Source organism: Pholcus phalangioides, unplaced genomic scaffold, assembly GCF_987345545.1.
Source record: "Pholcus phalangioides strain wild (caught in Gottingen) unplaced genomic scaffold, Ppha-v1.0 ptg000016l_1, whole genome shotgun sequence".
NCBI lineage: Eukaryota > Metazoa > Arthropoda > Arachnida > Araneae > Pholcidae > Pholcus > Pholcus phalangioides.
Window position 1 is genome coordinate 4,298,460 of NW_028301609.1, and position 18,715 is coordinate 4,317,174.

Below are 18,715 nucleotides of genomic sequence, written 5' to 3' on the forward strand. Positions count from 1 at the left end.
AAGTAGAGGCATTAGTAGCCTCTCTTAACTTCAGGAAATGGCCCCCGGGTGGGACGGTTCCTATGGAGAAGTTTGATTCGAATAACGAGCAGGTTGGCGGAACGGATTAAAGCTCGTTAAAGCCGGGTTTTCCTAGGAGCAGTTTTCTACAGCGCGCGTAGCGTAAAAATGCTGATTGGTCAAAAAAAAAAAAAAACCTGAATTTCAGGTTTTTAACCAATGAGCGTTTTCACGCTGCACACAGCGCAAAAGTTTTACTCCTAGGAAAACCCAGCTTAACCTAAGTTCCACTGTATTGAATGCAAGTAAAGACCTGAGACCTTTTCACGACGCTCAAAAATCATGCCGAAAACGAACTGGCGTCAAAAATGAATTAAAAGAGGAGACTGCAATTAAACCAAGGAGTAGTTGGGAATATAAGCTGTGTGTGTATCCAAATTATATATAGAAATACAAATGTTTCCTTAGCTTGTTCCTCTCGGAAGTTTTCTTTTGAACTTATTACGAGATGAAGAGAAAAGAAAATAGCGCAGGGGGGAAAGAGATAAGATCTTTCTTTCTCTTGAGCGGAAACGCCGCCACCACAGAAATTCAACTTGACAAAACCACGAGACTTTGTACACAAAGAACAACAAGAGCCAGAGCCCTCAGATGTGACTAAAGGCAAAATTGCATTAAATCCTGAAAATGTTTCTTGTCTCGTCGTATCCCCTCTCTTTCCATCTTCTCGTACATATATATATAAGAGTGGCGAAAAGAACTGAACGTCTTTCCCTTTCGGAACATTTACTTTGTTACTTATTTTTATATACGGAGGTTATTGTGATGATAAATGCGATTAAGTTTTGGTCGTCCGACACAAAACAACGCTGCTAATGGGATTCCGCTTGTGTTTTCGCCGTCGTTCGGGCTTATAATGGAACTGCTGTGTCTCGGGAGACTCTGGATCTCTTGCTTGCTGAAATGTTCCGAATTAAAAAGCATCCATATTCCATACAACAGCAGCCGGTTTGAAACTTTAATTTCTGGAATAAAGAGTTTACTGAATCAATTTTTCTTTTCCCATTTAAAGTTACTGACGCTTTCTTATGGATCAAAAAAAAAAATTGTGTTCATGTAACATCTTATGAATAATTGATATACGGTAGTATCCTGCCTAATGTGGTGAAAGTGAGTGCTATTTATATTTTGCGACCTCTTGGTGCAAGTGAGAGTGAGGTATACAGTGAAACTTGTGTAAGACGGAAACCTATCAAAATATAGCCTGTTCAATGATTAGTACTTTTACTTGCACCTTTATAAAGCGGAAATCAGTCTAAGGTCGGGATTGCACTATAAAAGTTTTATTAAATGTTCTTTTATAGAGTTTGAAAAATGCAATTCACAATCGTACTGTTACATTCGCACAAATGCAACCGACTGTCTTATTGGCTGCATTTTGTAAGTTTTGTAAAATAACTTTTACCAAACTTTTATAGTTTAATCCTGGCCTAAGGCCTGGATTGAAATATAAAAGTTTAATACAAATTCTTTTATAAAATTTGTAAAATGCAACCAATAAGCGTATCGGTTACATTCGAATGAATATAACCATCAGACATATTGGTTGCTTTCTTAGTTAGACTAAACCGGATTGTATACGCAGGGAGGTTAGTCGAGATTCTACTGTGCAATAGACTCTCGACCCAGTTAAAAATCAATACGTATATAATAACTCTCCGTGATTCCAAGCTGCACAAAAACAGGTTTTGGGTGTGGCTACGCAAAATCGACCTACTAAAATCAAACACGCTGTGCTAGCCACACTTGGAAATCGGTTTTGGAGGGCGTTAGAGAGTAAGTGGAGGGACATTGCGTCGCGGAAGAGGGCTAAAATGGGGGAAGTCCTCAGTCTTCTACATCAAGAAGGACTTTTGAAAAGACTAAAAACTGTGAGTTTTAATTCTTTCATCCTAGCTTTTGACAATTGCGTTATCAATATTTATCAACAAAGACTGAAATGAGTTTGAATAATTTTTGTAGGAATTAAACTTACGTTTCACGTTAATGCTTTATTTTGAAAGCGTACGGTATGTGTGTGTTCATACTGAACAGCGTTTATGATTTTATGTTCCCTGCAATCAAGGTATATAGACATGAAAGAATTTATCCCAAAACTTAAAATATGTCCAATTTTTTTTGATTCTTGTACTATTAATTCTGTAATAATGTAATAAATTTTTAAAATGTACAGTTCAGTACATAACAAACATTTACGTTCATTCAGGATTTCATTCGTGATGAAGTCACGAAGACACGTAATAATAACTTGGAAAACCGAGAACTACATGTAGATTCAAACCACAATTTCTCGCCCATACGTGATTGTTCGCATTCCGTGATAAAGACACTTCCCGGTCATTCATCTGTCTATATGCTGCCACTAGATTCCACCTACTCATAAGTAATTGAATCCACAAACCGGCGTTAAACTCTTCCGACTCGATCCAAAATAACGACAATATTGCTAGCCCTCGACCGTTTTCGAGCACCAAATTACAATTCCATGACAATATATTTCACGTGAAATAGAATCTGTGAAACGAGATCTGAAGGAAAGAAAGCGATTGCCGCTCCATTTTATTACGTTCAAACAACGTAAATTAGATCAAAGCGTTCCAAAATGGAGGGGACTCTTCTAACCGGTCTGTGAAATCAATAGCTTCACATTTCCATCTCTAAGATCCTTGAGAGACCGTCTCTCTCTCTCTCTGAAATTCCGATCAATTCGGGGAAAATGAAAATCGAATAACAGAGAGGAAAAATAATCATAAAAATCCCTACCGAAGTTGGAATTCACGTCCATGGGACTCTTTTAATAGAATAAGAGTAAAATAATGCCTCTGGTTTCCGTATTCTCCGCCGTCGTCCAATCAGATAACGACTCCTGCCGATCATCAAAGAAGGCTCTTCAAGAAGAGATGATGGTGAAATTGGTGCCCTCTATTTTTGCCGGTACTGGAGCCATCGAATTCTCTCAGATTCCCGTCATTTTTTTTTTCATTTTATTTTTTTAATATCCTGAAAAGTGGGTCAGACGCTTTCGTATATCGAGCGGTTTCCTACTCCCATTTCTCCCTTTTCCTCTTACCATAGGGATCACGGAGTGTTTCCCAAAGTCCTCGACCCGGATAGAGTCGGGAAATGATAGTGTTCGCGTCGATGATAGCAGGGTTTCTCGAAAGATTGATGTATATCGTCGACGTAGGTCATAAATTTGCATAAAGGCAATGTCAACTGATACGGGATCAGGAAATTTGATCCTTCACGAAAGAGTGTGAGAGAGGAAAAAAAGTATGGAACAGATTTATCTGATGGACTGAAAAAACGCCAATTTTAGTCTGTGTTTATCTTATGAACGGTGAATTGAGTATATGGCTTCGAGTAAGAGGATGTAATAGAGCTTTCGAGATGGAATCATCACATCAGAAATATGCTATTCCTACTTTTGCTGCAGTTATTTCATTCCCATGCAGTTTTTGTGGCTGGCATTCTGGATGATAGCTCGAGTTATATGGCTTTCAAAGAGCCATTGTGTAGTCCCGAATTTGGTAGAATGTCTATAGACGCTATATCGTATGTCAAAACTGTAAATATTGCCAAGTAAACTTGCATTGAAATTCAAATTTTGCCAATACGTTGTGTCAGTTTCTTTCAAATGTGAACTAGTATTTTCGATAGTTCTTCAACATAGACTCCTATTCGGGAACCATGAATTTTTTTTGACTTCAGCTCTTATTGAAGTCAGTACAGTTCTCTGCAAGTCTACGCCTCTGTTACACAAGATATGGATCTAACAGAGATCTCTACTAGATCCAGATATATCGAAATATCTGGTGGGATATACCGTACAAAGACTATGTCTGATAGCTTGCCTAGCATTGTGTCCACAACAGACAGGAGATCTCTAAGTTCACATATGGGCCTTATAACTTTTGAAGTGTTTTAGTAGAGAAATATCTAGCATTTGCAGCTCTCTAAGGGATTCGGGATGACCGATTTCAATGTATTAAATTCTTCGACGGTTTCTTTTTATACTTGTTTTGACGAATTTCTTTCATTCTTTAATTCTGACAAATTTTTTTCATTCCTTAATTTCGACAAATTTCATTCTTATTTTGATGAATTCCATGTATTCTTTTTGACGAATTGTTTTTATTCTGGCTTTGAAATTTTTTTTCCTTATGGTTTTGAAAAATTCCTTTGAAAAATAATTGTTTCGACAAAAATTTCTTTCATTCTTATTTTAACAATTTTTTTTACCGATTCTTTTCATTCTTATTTTGACTAACTCCTTCGTTCTTCTTCTGATGAGTTTCTTTTATTTTGTTTTGACAGTATTCTTTCATTTTTTATTTTGACACATTCCTTGTATTCGTTTTCGACGAATTCTTTTCATCTTCGATTTGAAATTTTCATAATTCTTCTTACGACGAATTTGTTCATTCTTGTGTTGAAGAATTTTTCCCATCTTATTTTAACTACTACCATCCCCTTTCTTTCATTTTACTTTTGATGACATTTTTTTTAAAATTCAACTTTTGACGAATTTTTTCATTCTTCTTTGTACGAATTTCATCCTTATTGTGACGAATGGCTTGTATTCTCTTTGACCTGGGTCATAAATTTGTATAAATTGTATGTCCACTGCTACGGGATTGGAAAATTAGATAGTACAAGAAAGTGTAAAAGTGAAAGAAAGAGAGGAAAAAATATTTAAGTGTTCAAATGTATCTGTGATGGACTCAAAAGTGTATGGCTTCGAGTATAAGTATGCAATAGGGCTCTGGAGATGCAACCATCACATAAAAATATGCAATTCTTCTTTTTTTTGTAGTTATTTTATACCCATGCAATTTGTTAGGGCGAGATTTACATTATGGATGATAGCTCGAGGTATATTACTTTGAAGGAAAACCCAATGTGTGGTCCCGAATTTCGACATAATGTTATATTCAGAATATACGATATGTCAAGAAACGAAAAGATGATCAAATAAAGCCAGGTATATTGAATTTCATGTTGTTTGTGCTGTCCTGGGGCATAAAGTGCAATTTCGAATCTGCCAAAAGGCTCTTTCAGTTTCTAGTATTTTAGAATTCTTTTTTAACATACAGTCAGGACTATGACCGCTTTTCCTCTTGCCGTTCCTGCTTATGTCTGAAATAGTTTTCAACAGGTCCACGTCTCTGTTAGTTCAGAGATCCGAAGTACCTGGGGGTATACTTCTGTAGATATACTACTAAATCACACTCGCACCTCGTCCGTATTCCTCTGCAGACTCTTAATGAATTGGTACATGCTGGAATGTGCGTATCCGTGTTGTGAACCTGACGTAAATTTTGTTTCTATATAATTCTTGTTGATGTAGTGCTGCCATCTGTCATCAATTTTTATAACTATGAGTGAAGTGTCACGATTGAATAATTGTATCGTTGTAGGCCTGTTGCTCTAAGTGGCGAGACTTTTTAACGTGGTGGGATATACTGTATAAGCATACGGAGACTGTCTCATAGCTCGACATTGTATTGTGTTCATTTCAGGTTAAGCGGCTCCAAGTTCAAATATAAACCTTCCGACTATTGTTTTGAAGTGTTTCACTGGAGAAATATCTAGTATCTGCAGTTCTTTGAGGGATTCAGGATGCCGCATTCCAATATCTTCAAAAATCTCTGATCAATTTAACTGTTTTCAAGTGCACGACAATTTCCTTTTATTTTCTTTCTGATGAATTCATTTTTTCTGACACATTTCTTTCACACTTATTTAAAAATTATTATTTTGATAAATATCTTTTTTTCTTTTACCAACTCTTTTCATTCTTATTTTGAAGTTTTTCTTTTATTTTCGATTTTTTTTGTTTAACATATTTCTCTGATTTTTCTTAGGCAGATTTCTTCTATTCTTATTTTGATGAATTCTTTATATTCTTATTTTGATGAATTCTTTATATTCTTATTTTGATGAATTCTTTATATTCTTATTTTGATGAATTCTTTATATTCTTATTTTGATGAATTCTTTATATTCTTATTTTGATGAATTCTTTATATTCTTATTTTGACGAATTCTTTATATTCTTATTTTGACGAATTTCTTGTATTCTTCTATTAATGAATTTTTTCATCAAATTTCGTTTATTCTTCTTTCCACAAGTTTCGTTTATTCTTCTATTAATGAATTTTTTCATCAAATTTCGTTTATTCTTCTTTCCACAAGTTTCGTTTATTCTTCTATTAATGAATTTTTTCATCAAATTTCGTTTATTCTTCTTTCCACAAGTTTCGTTTATTCTTCTATTAATGAATTTTTTCATCAAATTTCGTTTATTCTTCTTTCCACAAGTTTCGTTTATTCTTCTATTAATGAATTTTTTCATCAAATTTCGTTTATTCTTCTTTCCACAAGTTTCGTTTATTCTTCTATTAATGAATTTTTTCATCAAATTTCGTTTATTCTTCTTTCCACAAGTTTCGTTTATTCTTCTATTAATGAATTTTTTCATCAAATTTCGTTTATTCTTCTATTAATGAATTTTTTCATCAAATTTCGTTTATTCTTCTTTCCACAAGTTTCGTTTATTCTTCTTTCTACAAGTTTCTTTTATTCTTTTCACAAATTTATTTTATTCTCTTCAAAATTTTCTTTTATTCTTTTCACCAGTTCCTTTTATTCTTTTCACAAGTTTATTTTATTCTTTTCACAAGTTTATTTTATTCTTTTCACAAGTGTCTTTTATTCTTTTCACAAGTTTCTTTTATTCTTTTCACAAGTTTCTTTTATTCTCTTGAAAAGTTTATTTTATTCTTTTTACAAGTTTCTTTTATTCTTTTCACAAGTTTCTTTTATTCTTTTCACAAGTTTCTTTTATTCTTTTCACAAGTTTCTTTTATTCTTTTCACAAGTTTCTTTTATTCTTTTCACAAGTTTCTTTTATTCTTTTCACAAGTTTCTTTTATTCTTTTCACAAGTTTCTTTTATTCTTTTCACAAGTTTCTTTTATTCTTTTCACAAATTTCTTTTATTCTTTTCACAAGTTTCTTTTATTCTTTTCACAAGTTTCTTTTATTCTTTTCACAAGTTTCTTTTATTCTTTTCACAAGTTTCTTATCCTTCAAATTTCAAATTTCTTTGATCGTTCTTCTTCTGAAAAGTTTATTTTATTTTTTTCACAAATTTCTATTATTATTCTTCTCTAACCTATTTCTTTTTCTTTTTTTGTTTTAACATATTTTTTTTGATTCCAATTTTCACAAATTTCTTCTTTCGAAGGTATGTCAACACTAAAATGAATTTCAACATTTTACACTTCGTTGAATTTCAGCATTTTGAATCTGATGAGTTTCAGTGTCTCGAACTTTCTGAAATTTTCCAGTTATTTAGAGAAGCTGACGTTAGTAATATATATATTTTTCCTTTGGAATGAAACTTTCCGAAACTGAGATTAGCGAAAATCTCATATCTTATCATGAGAAAATTTTTTTCTAAAATCGTAAAAGTCAAAGGCTCTGTAAATAATGACCGTAAGGTAAGCGCCGAATCCTTGATAGAACTCGGAGCTAATCTGTCGTCCGAGACGAACTATTTCTCCTATATTCTTTCGATAAGAAACTAGTTCCAGCCTCACACGCACTCTTTCTATCCTCTATCTCTTTATTATATCTCCGCCAGAGACTTTTATCCGGATCATTTATTCCTGCCGGTAGAAGTAGTTCCACTTTACCTCTTCCAGGAAATATTTCGAAACCTGTGGGTAAAATAAATAGAAAAAAAGGAACGAGAGGAGAGTCGCGTGTGATCTTTCTCATGGTTCTTCGCGGGAGAAGAAACAATTTCTGAACCCCATACTTAATCTGGATACTACCTAAGCAGTTGGTGGTGATGCCGCCACACACATGAGGTCAAATAATATACACGAGACTCTGGAAGGGATATACACACACACAATCCTCTCTTTCAGTTATATTCTGGTCATTGAGCCTGGCAAATGGGGAGCCGACGTAAACTAGCAGAACCAACAAGCCAAGTGTGAGAATATATATAGAAACTTATTGCTGTGGCTTAGGATCTTAGAAGGAAGCAAATGTGGTGGATGAGGAAAAAAAGAGCTTTCCTCAAACTCGATGAGAATGGATTTACAGTAGTGGCTATATCGACGAGAAAACAAAAGAAGCAATACAACGCGATTGGGTAATAAGATAGGTAGTAGTGGATTTCTATCACCCCAAGGTTAGAAAAGAATCCTATCTGAAGTCGGATCGAGCTTTTTCTCGTTTCGGATGACTCTTATTACGTCGTATTTTTTTTTCATTTCGGATGCAATTCAGGAAACAACAGACCTAAGTTTCGTCCGATTTTGGGGGGGGGGGATTGTTGGTCGCAAGTGGACCAATCAATAGCGTCCACGAAGATTTCTGACAAACTTTAAAATTTTTAAATCAATGTACGTATCTCGACCAATTTGTAACGGAGATAGCAATTTTAGGAGTTTTTGCATGAAATTCATATGTATTAGATAAAAAAAATGTGAGAAATAAGAATACAAAGAATTTTTTTTTTTATCTCGGGCTGGTTTTGAGTTATGTAGCGTTCCAAAAATGAAACACTGGGCTGCCAAGTTGCGTTTTGCCATCCCGTACACAAGATTTTAACATGGGTTTACTCTGATTTTAATGATAATTAAATCATAAGTTTAGAAAATTAACCAACAGGTAGCAATAACCGATAAAATTTTTCTCCTGTTTAATTAGATGGGTTGCCATTTGTTGACATCAGCAGGTTAGTGTAAGAAGAATTCTTTTTGTAATACAAAGATATACAAACACATTTTTGAAATCTCGTTCCTTTAGTCCCGCATTTTAGTGGCTTAATTGTAGACAATGAGCGAAACTCCATGTTAAAATATTATATGTAGGATGTCGAAACGCCATCGAATAATCACGCTACGCGATGTCGAACCGCTCGAAAACCGGTTTATGACGACAAAGTTACCTCAGCCACACCTTAAAAACATGTTTTTTGAGAGGTTCTCGGTGTAGCGTAGCGCTGTGGGTATGGAAGCGGCTTTACAGAAGCACATTCAATCCAATTTCGAATTTCCGTATAAGTATCCACGATGAATCTCCGTCTTCAGTCTCAGTAGTAACAATTTAGCAGGGGGCTCTTGCCCTTTTTCAACCGCAACCCGAAATAAACAATAAAACCAGCTTCGCGAACGGTGACACTGATTCTTATTCGAAATTAGTGACGCAATAAGTGCATTTATAACAGGGTTGTATGTGGATTTGTACATTCGGAAGGCCTCGTGAATCAAGTTTGGATCGTGACCCCCAGGACCGCAACTAGAGGGGAAGCAGGTTGGTCTGGTGGCCCGGATGAGGGAAGGGGCACAAATTTCACCCTTTAACCTTTCCTTCAGTATTACAAGGAGCGCCAAAATGTGTGCTTGCCCCACCTGACCAAGCATCTAGTTGCGGACCTGCGTGACCAATAGTTCAATAATCTGTGGCTGAAAGTGAATTTGTACGACACATCGCAGAAGCCCCTGCGAATCATATTTGGGTCATGACCAATAACTCAACCACTTTGGCTTCAAGTGAATTCGTACGACCCCTCGCGGAAGCCCCTTGCAAATCAGGTTTAAGACTCTTAGCTCAAGAACCCCCTGATTGTTAGATTTGAATAAATCTCCTTGAAAGCCCCAACGAATCAAGTTTTATTCGGGACCCATAGCTGTAAAAGGATTCGCACGACCCTTCCCGGAAGCCCAACGAATAAAATTTCGGCAATCACCCAAGATCAATAATTTCTAGTCATAAGTTGATATGAACCACCCATCTCGGTAGTCTTTGCTATTCATGTTTCGGTCGCGACCCATTCGGTTAACCCATTATTTACCACTGTCTCTTTTTTGGGCACGCTTGTTTTCATTTGTAATTAAGCAGAGCATTTTTAGTTGTGATTGGTGTACCCCAATTTTGAACTGATAGCAATAATCACTACAAACTCAATAAAAATATTCTAAATTTTAAAATAAATAACTATTGTATGATCAATAATAAATAATTTAATAAAACTTTTTCCTGAATAGTTTTCCTTTTATATTTCATTCATGTTACTAGACCTTAAACTAAACCATATTGTCTGCGTACCGCCAAATCAGTAGAGTTCTTATTTCCGAGTTTTATGGTTACCTTGTTAGAGATGCTACTACAAACGCTTGGCGATTTTTAGACCTAACAGTTTGTTGAAATAATATTTAAAAGGCTTTAAAACATTATCAATCATTTTTTTTTTAAATTAATAACATATACATACAATATATTCACCACCTTCTTCAACGACATTTCCAAAACAAACCTTCAAAACAACAACGGCTTCCCCAATTCTTAAGGTATGTCCGGTGATTTTTGACTAGATTTCTGACTACATTTTGAAGTTTTTAATTTATTGTTTGACATTTTTTTTTCTTGTTATTTCTGTAAAATACATGTTTTTCTTTTGACACGGCAGGCGTCAGTGAACAAGTGTCAACTGGCTTATATCCCCTAAGGTACAGAGCCTGGGTCATGTCTGGTCTTGAAGTGAACAAGGGTTGGCATTTGCAATTAGGCGTAGCCACCCTTCAGAAACGCCTGCTCTTTTCGAACCATGCACGTGGTTCCCACGATGACGACCCACTGCATAGGTTCTAATATGTATGTGATTCAGAGAGAGAGAAAAGATGGGGAAAACTTCAAGAGGTGATAGTACAAACCAACAGAAACAACTGTCATAAAAGAATGCATGGTCTAACATGAAACGCAAACGCCCGCTTCACCAACGTTAAAACGACATTTCTGTTGAAATTTATCGGGAGAAAAAGAACACCATGCATGCATATGCAACTTGGTGAAGAAGAAGAAACCTTATGTTAATCTGGGCAACAGTGAATAAGAGGCGCGAACGCCAGCCCTGTGAAGTTATTCCAGCGTACAACCGTTCTAGCAGTTGTAACGTACGGGATAATGCGCACTTTAGTACCGAAAAAGCAGACATGCATGAATGAAATGCATGTCTGCGTAATGAATGTGTAAACGAAATGCGTGTCTGCTTTTTCAGTACTAATAAAGTGCGCCATTATCCCGTACGTTACAACTGTAGAACGGTTGCAAGCTGGAATAACTTCACAGGGCTGGCGTCCGCGCCTTTTATTCACTGTGACGCAGATTTGCATACGGTTTCTTCTTCTTCTTCCCCAGATTACATTTGCATGCATGTAGTGTTCTTTTTCTCCCGATAAATTTCAACAGGAATGACGTTTTAATGTTTGTGGAGCGGTCGTTTGCGTTTCATGTTAGGCCATGAATTCTTAGATGACAATTGTTAGTATTGGTTTGTAATATCACCTCTTGAACTGTTTCCCATCTTTTCTGAATCACCCTGTACATAACAAAGAAAAAAAAATATCAATCATAAGTTCATCGTCAATGAACAATCGCGCCAAATGGTCGTCGCAGGAAGGCAATATCCTGCGGTTTAAGGTCAATAGTTTCAATGTAATTTTCTTTTTGAAAGTTAAATAATAGAGTTTCGACATATTTTGTTGTTAAAAACCCTTGCACTATACGATGACGTATTTCGGAAAGTTCACCAAATTTTTTTAAATTTATTGTAAAAAAAAAAAAGATTTAGAAAAGTTATATTCTCCCCTTGAAACGGAAGAGACGTTGACAGACGGGGAACTTACGTAAGCCTACCACGAAAGGGGTTAAATATAAGCGTCATCAATCATTTACATAGACGCACGTATACACCGGTATTTGACTGACAGAGACGCATATTTTTAAGAAAAAAAACAAATTCTCGCACAGACATTATACCGTGACCTAGACAGATAGTAGCGAGATTAAATTATTTTTTTTTGCTTTTGGTAGTTTGAAAGACGCGCTCTGTATATTTTTTTTATAGGAAACGGTTCGTTGTTTCCAAGGAAACTAGCCGAATAAAATGCATGTGTATTTCTTCTGGCTTCCATTCAAAATTTATACGGTTCGTTAAAGCTAATGTGAAGAGCCTTGAGCATGATAATTTAATATTACGAGACTCGAAACGCAGAGATTCGGGTCTCATAATTATCATCAAGAAAAGAAAGAAAAACCAAGAATCTAAATTTGGGATGTTGAATGTGTACGTAATGTTTATCTTGCGGGGAAAAAGCCTGGAACATTTGCATTTCTACTCTACTAAGCAGCGATAGAAGATAATTCTTTAATATTTATATTAGAAATGGAATTGGTAATTCCTATATTTACTCACACGAGTATACCGTCAAAATTTTTCTTAAAAAAAATATTTGAAAACTTCTTCGAGAATTGATGATTTAATCAAATTCTACGCGATTAGTGTATATGTGGAATTTTTCCTCATATCTGAAATTTTAATTTATGGGATGAAACAGAATTCTGTGCTCAGATGGCAAAATATTACGCAACTTTTCCGAAAAGTTGAGGAGTTGTACGCATTCTCGAGTGGCAAAATTTTGTCTATGAGTAAACAGCGGAGGAAAATTGTGATGTCAAAAGCCACAGAACTGCATATTGGTAAAATATTACTTACAAATACAGTCGAATCCCGTTTTAACGAATACAGTTATATCGAAAATCTCGTTTTAGCAAACACTTCTCTATACCCTCAGGTACGTTTACATAGGAACAATGCAAAAACCTGGAATTACTTTATAACGAAATTACGTTATAACGAAGCGATTTCTCCGGTCTCTTGGAGTTCGTTATAACGGGATTCGACTGTATGTCTTCGTAATATTAAAAAAAGTAATCAATAGCATTTTCCCATCCGAGCACAAAATTTGTTTTTGTTGTTTTTTTCAAATGAGAAAAAAGTTTCGAAATTATCTTTGAATTCCGAAATTTTGAGAAATATATATATATATATTCATAATTAAATGCATTAGAGTAATAAATAAATTATATTTACACAGTATTTATATATTTTTTTTTATTATAGTATTTAATTTATTTAATAAATATAATTTATTTAACGCTCGAAATAAACTTTTGTTAAATTTTTTGTTTTTCTTCAAACTTTTATTAGTTTTGTTCGGTTTTGTCTGTGTTGACTAGGGATAGCAGACAGGAGACATGACCGCTGACCGCCCAGAGAGACCATCTTGGGATGGTTTGCGCTCTTTCCCAAAGGAATGGACTAGGGATAGCAGATGTAGAAACCAATGAAGGACAACGGTTGCGCGTTCACCCTCAGCAACGTTATTTTACCAATAGCCACAACAGATGGCGCCTCTATTCTGACCATAATAAAAAAACCGGCCACAACAATATTTTTTTCCAATACAACACAACCGCTAAAAGAAAGCGAAAACAGAAAGATTTCTGGGAATTTCGACGCCTATTGGTGAACGAAAAAACCAACAACAAACAAATGCTAATGCAAATGAAGAGATATAAGCCTCATATAGTGGGTAGAAAAATTTCTTCAGGAAAAAAAAGGAGAAAAAATAATTACGGAAACCTGAAAAGGGGCTGACAAAAGGGCGAATTTTCTGAAAGTTAGGAGGACGCTTGAAATGACATCAAAAAGGATAACATTTTTTCCTAAAGGAGGACGTCTGGTAACTCCAGTGTTGACCAAATGATTTAACCGTTGTGTGTGTAGTATTTTTTGCATTGTGGACTCTGGATTAATGCACGATAAAGTCTTAATTCAACTTATGCAAAAAAAATTGAATGAAAAAAAGTAGAAGCAGAAAAGTATTTGAAAAATAAATCAAGTATTTGAAACAATTTAGAAAATTGAGTGAAACAAATTAAGAAAAATTGAACAAATCGAATGAAAGAAATTAAGAAAATTGAACAATTTTGTGAAAAAATTAAGAAACTAAACAAATTAAATAAAAAAACTTAAGAAGACATATATATATATATATATATATATATAAAAGAAGATAGGAATTAGATTTAATAGGAAGATAGGAAAGATACTAAAAAAAAAATTATGAATAAAATTAAAATATACAATACTACAAAATGAAAAGTAAAATTTAAAAAAGAAAAGAAAGTAATTGATCTCAAAAATCATAAACAATGAAGAACATTTCCAAATTAATAATTGAGTTTTGAACAGTTTATTTGATTGTTCAAATATAAAATATTCAAAAAAAATATTAATTTTATTATTGAAAATTAATTAGTTTTTGGATTAAATCAATTTAATCGAAAAAATATAATCGGATTCTAAAAAAACGAAACCGTTTCATTAATACAAATACAAATACAACGCCACAACAGGCAAATTGCCCAACGAGGTGGCTGACTTAAGAACATCATGGATCCCCGAACCCTTTTTTACTCTACCTACTACTGCTACACCACACATGCACCCCGCCCTCAACCCCCCACGGAACCCCCAACGAATCGGTACATGCGGGAATGTGCGTGTACGTGTAGTGCAACCTGACGTAAAGTTTGTTACAGTGTAATGCTTGTTATGTGTACTGCTGTCATCTGCCCCCAGTTTTTCTAACTATGAGTGAAGTGTTATGGTTGAATGATTTACCGTTGTAGGACTGTTGCTCTCTGTGGCGAGACTTTTTAACGGGGAGATCGGCTCGCATTTGCGCCTTGAAGTTGGGAACCACAGAAAACCAACTTCAGCCGACCACCACTGTGGGGTTCGAACCCGGATCCTCGCATCGCGAGTCCGTCACTATAACCACTCGACCACCACAGCGGCAAATAATATTGAGTTTAAAACTATTCAGTAAGAAATTTACATCAATATTGATATTAATTTCAGTTTCATCATTATTAATACAATTACAACTTATAATGATAATAAAAAATAATTAAATATATTATTAGACCAGACTGTAGCTTATTAACAAAATATTGAATATTTGCTTTCCTGTATAGCCGGATTATTCCGTTAGATATTACCAAGTTCTGTGAAAGAAAATAGAACTTCCAGTCAACGAAGTCTTTCATAATATTTAATTGTTTTAAATTACTTTATTAATTAGTTTGCTTATTATTATTATTATATTTTAATCTTAAACTTAATTAGTTTTTATATTAAATCAAATTAATGGAAAAAATGTAATCGAATTCCAAAAAAAACCAGAAGAAATGGAAAATGAAATCGTCCCATTATTAATGATTTTAAAACCATTCAGTAAAAATTTATAGTTTCACTAAGATTAATTAAATTATAATTTATGAAGATAATTAAAAATACATATTATTAGTGAGACCAGACTTGCTTATTAATGAATTATTGGATATTAACTTGTTCTGTGAATAGCCGGATATTTCCGTTAGATATTACCAAATTCTGTGAAAGGAAACCGAACTCCCATTCAATGCAGTCTCTCATAATATTTAATTGTTTTTTATTATTTTATTTATTAATTATTAATTACTATTTGTTATTTTATTAATTAGTTGTTTATTTTTCCAATTATTAATTTATTAGTTTTTGGATTAAATCAATTTAATCTAAAAAATATAATAGAATTCCGAAAAACTCAAGAAATGGAAAACGAAACCGTTCTATTAATATTGATTTTAAAACCATATAGCCAAAAATTTTATAAAGTTTCAAGATTAATTAAATTACAATTTACGATGATAATTAAAAACAGTTACAGATATGTTATTAGTGAATATCAGATATAATTATTGAATGTTTGCTTTTTTCCGTATAGTCGGATTATTCCGTTAGATATTACCGAAGAATTCTTTCAAACAAAATTGAACTTCCATTCAATGCAGTCATTCCATAATATTTAATGGTTTTAAATTATTTAATTAATTAATTATTATTTTATTAATTAATTTGTTTATTATTATTAACTAATTTGTTTATCGTTATTAATTAATTTGTTTATTATTAATTTTTTTTATATTTCAATTACTTAAAATTAATTAGTTTTGGATTAAACCAATTTAAAAAATATAATCGAATTCTCAGAAAACTGAAGAAATTGAAAACGAAACCGTTCCATTCGAATTGATTTTAAAACCATTCAGTAAAAGATTTTATAAAGTTTCGCCAAGATTAATTAAATTACAATTTACGATGATAATTAAAAACAGTTATAGATATATTATTAGTAAGACCAGACTGTAGCTTATTACTGAATATCAGGTATAATTATTGAATATTTGCTTTTTCCGTAAAAACGGAAATTCCGTTAAGATATTATTACCACATCTTGTGGTGAATCGGTGTAACTGAGACGCAGTGTCCATGGTGGATTTGGCGCTGGTGTCGCCGGAGTTGAAGAAAATCGAACTTCCATTCAATGCAGTCTCTCATAATACAGCAGTACGTCTTGATGGCGATGAAATAAAATATAAGAGTAAAAATGAAAGAGAGGAAAGAAAAACTTTTTCTCGGTCAAGGACGGACGCAATTGAGTTCCATCCCAGACATTTTCGGATCGTTTCCACGTCATATGTCGAAGAAAGAAAGCCAAAGAAAATAACAGTTTGAAGGAGGAGAGTGAGTTGTGAGTGTGAGGAGGAGAGGAGAGTTGAGAAAAAGGAGCAGAATTGTTTGTTGACTTTGTAGACAATATATTCGTTTGAATTGCACATTGAGGAAACACTTTGATCTTCCTACAGATTTCAACGTATTTGCGCCCCGAGAAAACGAAACTAAAATTAAATAAGATGCACGTAATAGTGTAGAGAAGAGATTATTTCACGTGGATGGTTGCCAATCGTTGAGGGTAAAAGAAAATGAATTTCTTTTCCTTTCCCTTACTTGTGTCTGGTTTTTGTGATCCGAGACAGTCGCAATTGCATAACCTATTTCACGTGTGTAATAACAATTAGCATGGTAGTATTGTGGACTTTCAAATTTATACGTACTGGGATTTAGGAAGAAAATATATTTTTGAACATGAATACTACTGGGCTGGACAAATCTATTGAAAGTTATAGGAACCGAGAGACATCCAGGCTCTGTCATACTAGATAATGTAAGCAAATTGTTCCAGGTCATACGCCCGACCGGGGCGTGTAAATTTTTGGAGATTTGTCCAACTCTGGAGTACTGTATAGTAAATACATAAATTCGATCGGACAGTGTTTGGTGACCATCAGAACATAACAATTTGTGATCAGAAAGACGAGGTAAGCTAATAATTAAATAAATTTAAGGCCGTCGGTCAACTTAAAAGCTGCTTAGGCAGAGATATCGGCTTGGACAACGCTATTTTCTATAATATTCATCAGTGGAATCTGAAACTCGGCCAATCACGAAGGCTTCTGGAATTCGGCTTCTCGAATCTAATATTACTCATATTAGCTTTCTCGAGTTTGTGCCATAGCCAGGGCCTGTTCCTCCAATGTTTGGGCCCTGGGCAAACATAATTTTTTTGAGGCCCTTCATGCATATCGTTCCTTGAGGAGGCGAGGCGTACACACAAGAAGAAAGTCATAGAGGGTATGTGCTTAGCCGCCTAAAACGATCAAAAATATTTGTTAATATTCCTTATAGAAGTTAAATATTGAAAGAAAATGTCAGGTTTGAAACTGAAAATTAATGGGCCAGGGCACATGCCCCGTTTGCTTATGCGAGGAAACAGGCACCGACCATAGCAATCAATACTGAACTGAACGAACCAATACGACCAGGCTCTGTTGCTATTGTGATGTGAGCTCAGCGCCCCAGAAGGCGTGATCGTGCCGGAGAAAAGTAATGTATACTGCAAATGGTTTTAAAATAAGGACTCACCGAGTAGCTGTCCAGCGACTGTCCTCCCGTCCTCTCCGACGACGGCATTCCTGGCGTCCCACGCGTCAGTGTACTGTACGAATGCGTATCCTTTGTGCATGGATATGCCGATGACTCGACCGTATCTGCCGAAGATCCTCTCTACCTCCTCTTTGCCGACGACGTAAGTGTTCAAGTTGCCGACGAAGATCCGTGAATTAACAGAGTGAGGATCGGTGCTGTTTGTCTGGTTGCCAACGCGAGTCATCGTCGAGCAATGGTTGTGATGATGATGACTCGTGTTGTTGCTGTTGTTGCCGCTGCTGCTGTTAACGCTACTGCTGTTGTTGATGTGATTAACGACTGCGTTCGACGACAGTGGCGTCGCTGCTACTGCTACTGCCGGGGACAGCGACGATGGCGTACTCTCGGTCGTGATCACCAGTGGTGGACCTGCCGGTGCTGCCGCTGCTTTAATTAAAATATTTCGACATTGTCAAAACCATACACGAAATAAATGATAAAATAAACATCACATATTTATTTACATTTTCAACCCTCTACGATCCGATGTATATTTGAATATACATGGCAAACACACATGGTCATCAAATCCATTATATCAATTTAGTTTTTCAATTATTTATTTATTTTGGCATTTTAGAAATTATATATTTTAGTGATATTTGAGTGAAAAATGTGGCTATATAAGTGCAATTCATTTTTATCTAGAAACATTTGGCTTCTTGTCGGTGGAGTCGCGATTTTTGGGTGTGTGACAGGTGCGGTCGCACCGGGTACCACGTTCTTTATTCTTTTTTTTAGGCGGAAGGGTGGCAAGGATATAATAATTTTTCCTGAATTCTGAATTTCCACCAATTCTGTTAAGGCTTCTTTCATTTATTCTGATATTTCATTTTGATATATTTCTCATACCTTT

The 18,715-nt window shown here is 34.7% G+C and overlaps 1 protein-coding gene across 5 annotated transcripts in view; it reads right to left on the reverse strand.

Annotated features, from left to right (window-relative positions):
- Window positions 1-18,715, reverse strand: part of LOC149074904 (uncharacterized) — a 177,426-nt gene that overhangs the window by 56,372 nt on the left and 102,339 nt on the right. For 4 of the 5 annotated variants that reach the window (XM_089245850.1, XM_089245853.1, XM_089245849.1 and 1 more), the window contains exon 2: window positions 17,797-18,246. In XM_089245850.1, coding sequence (XP_089101976.1) covers window positions 17,797-18,246 — 450 coding nt within the window. The remainder of the gene's footprint in view (window positions 1-17,796; window positions 18,247-18,715) is intronic. The other variant, XM_089245854.1, reaches the window with a different exon arrangement.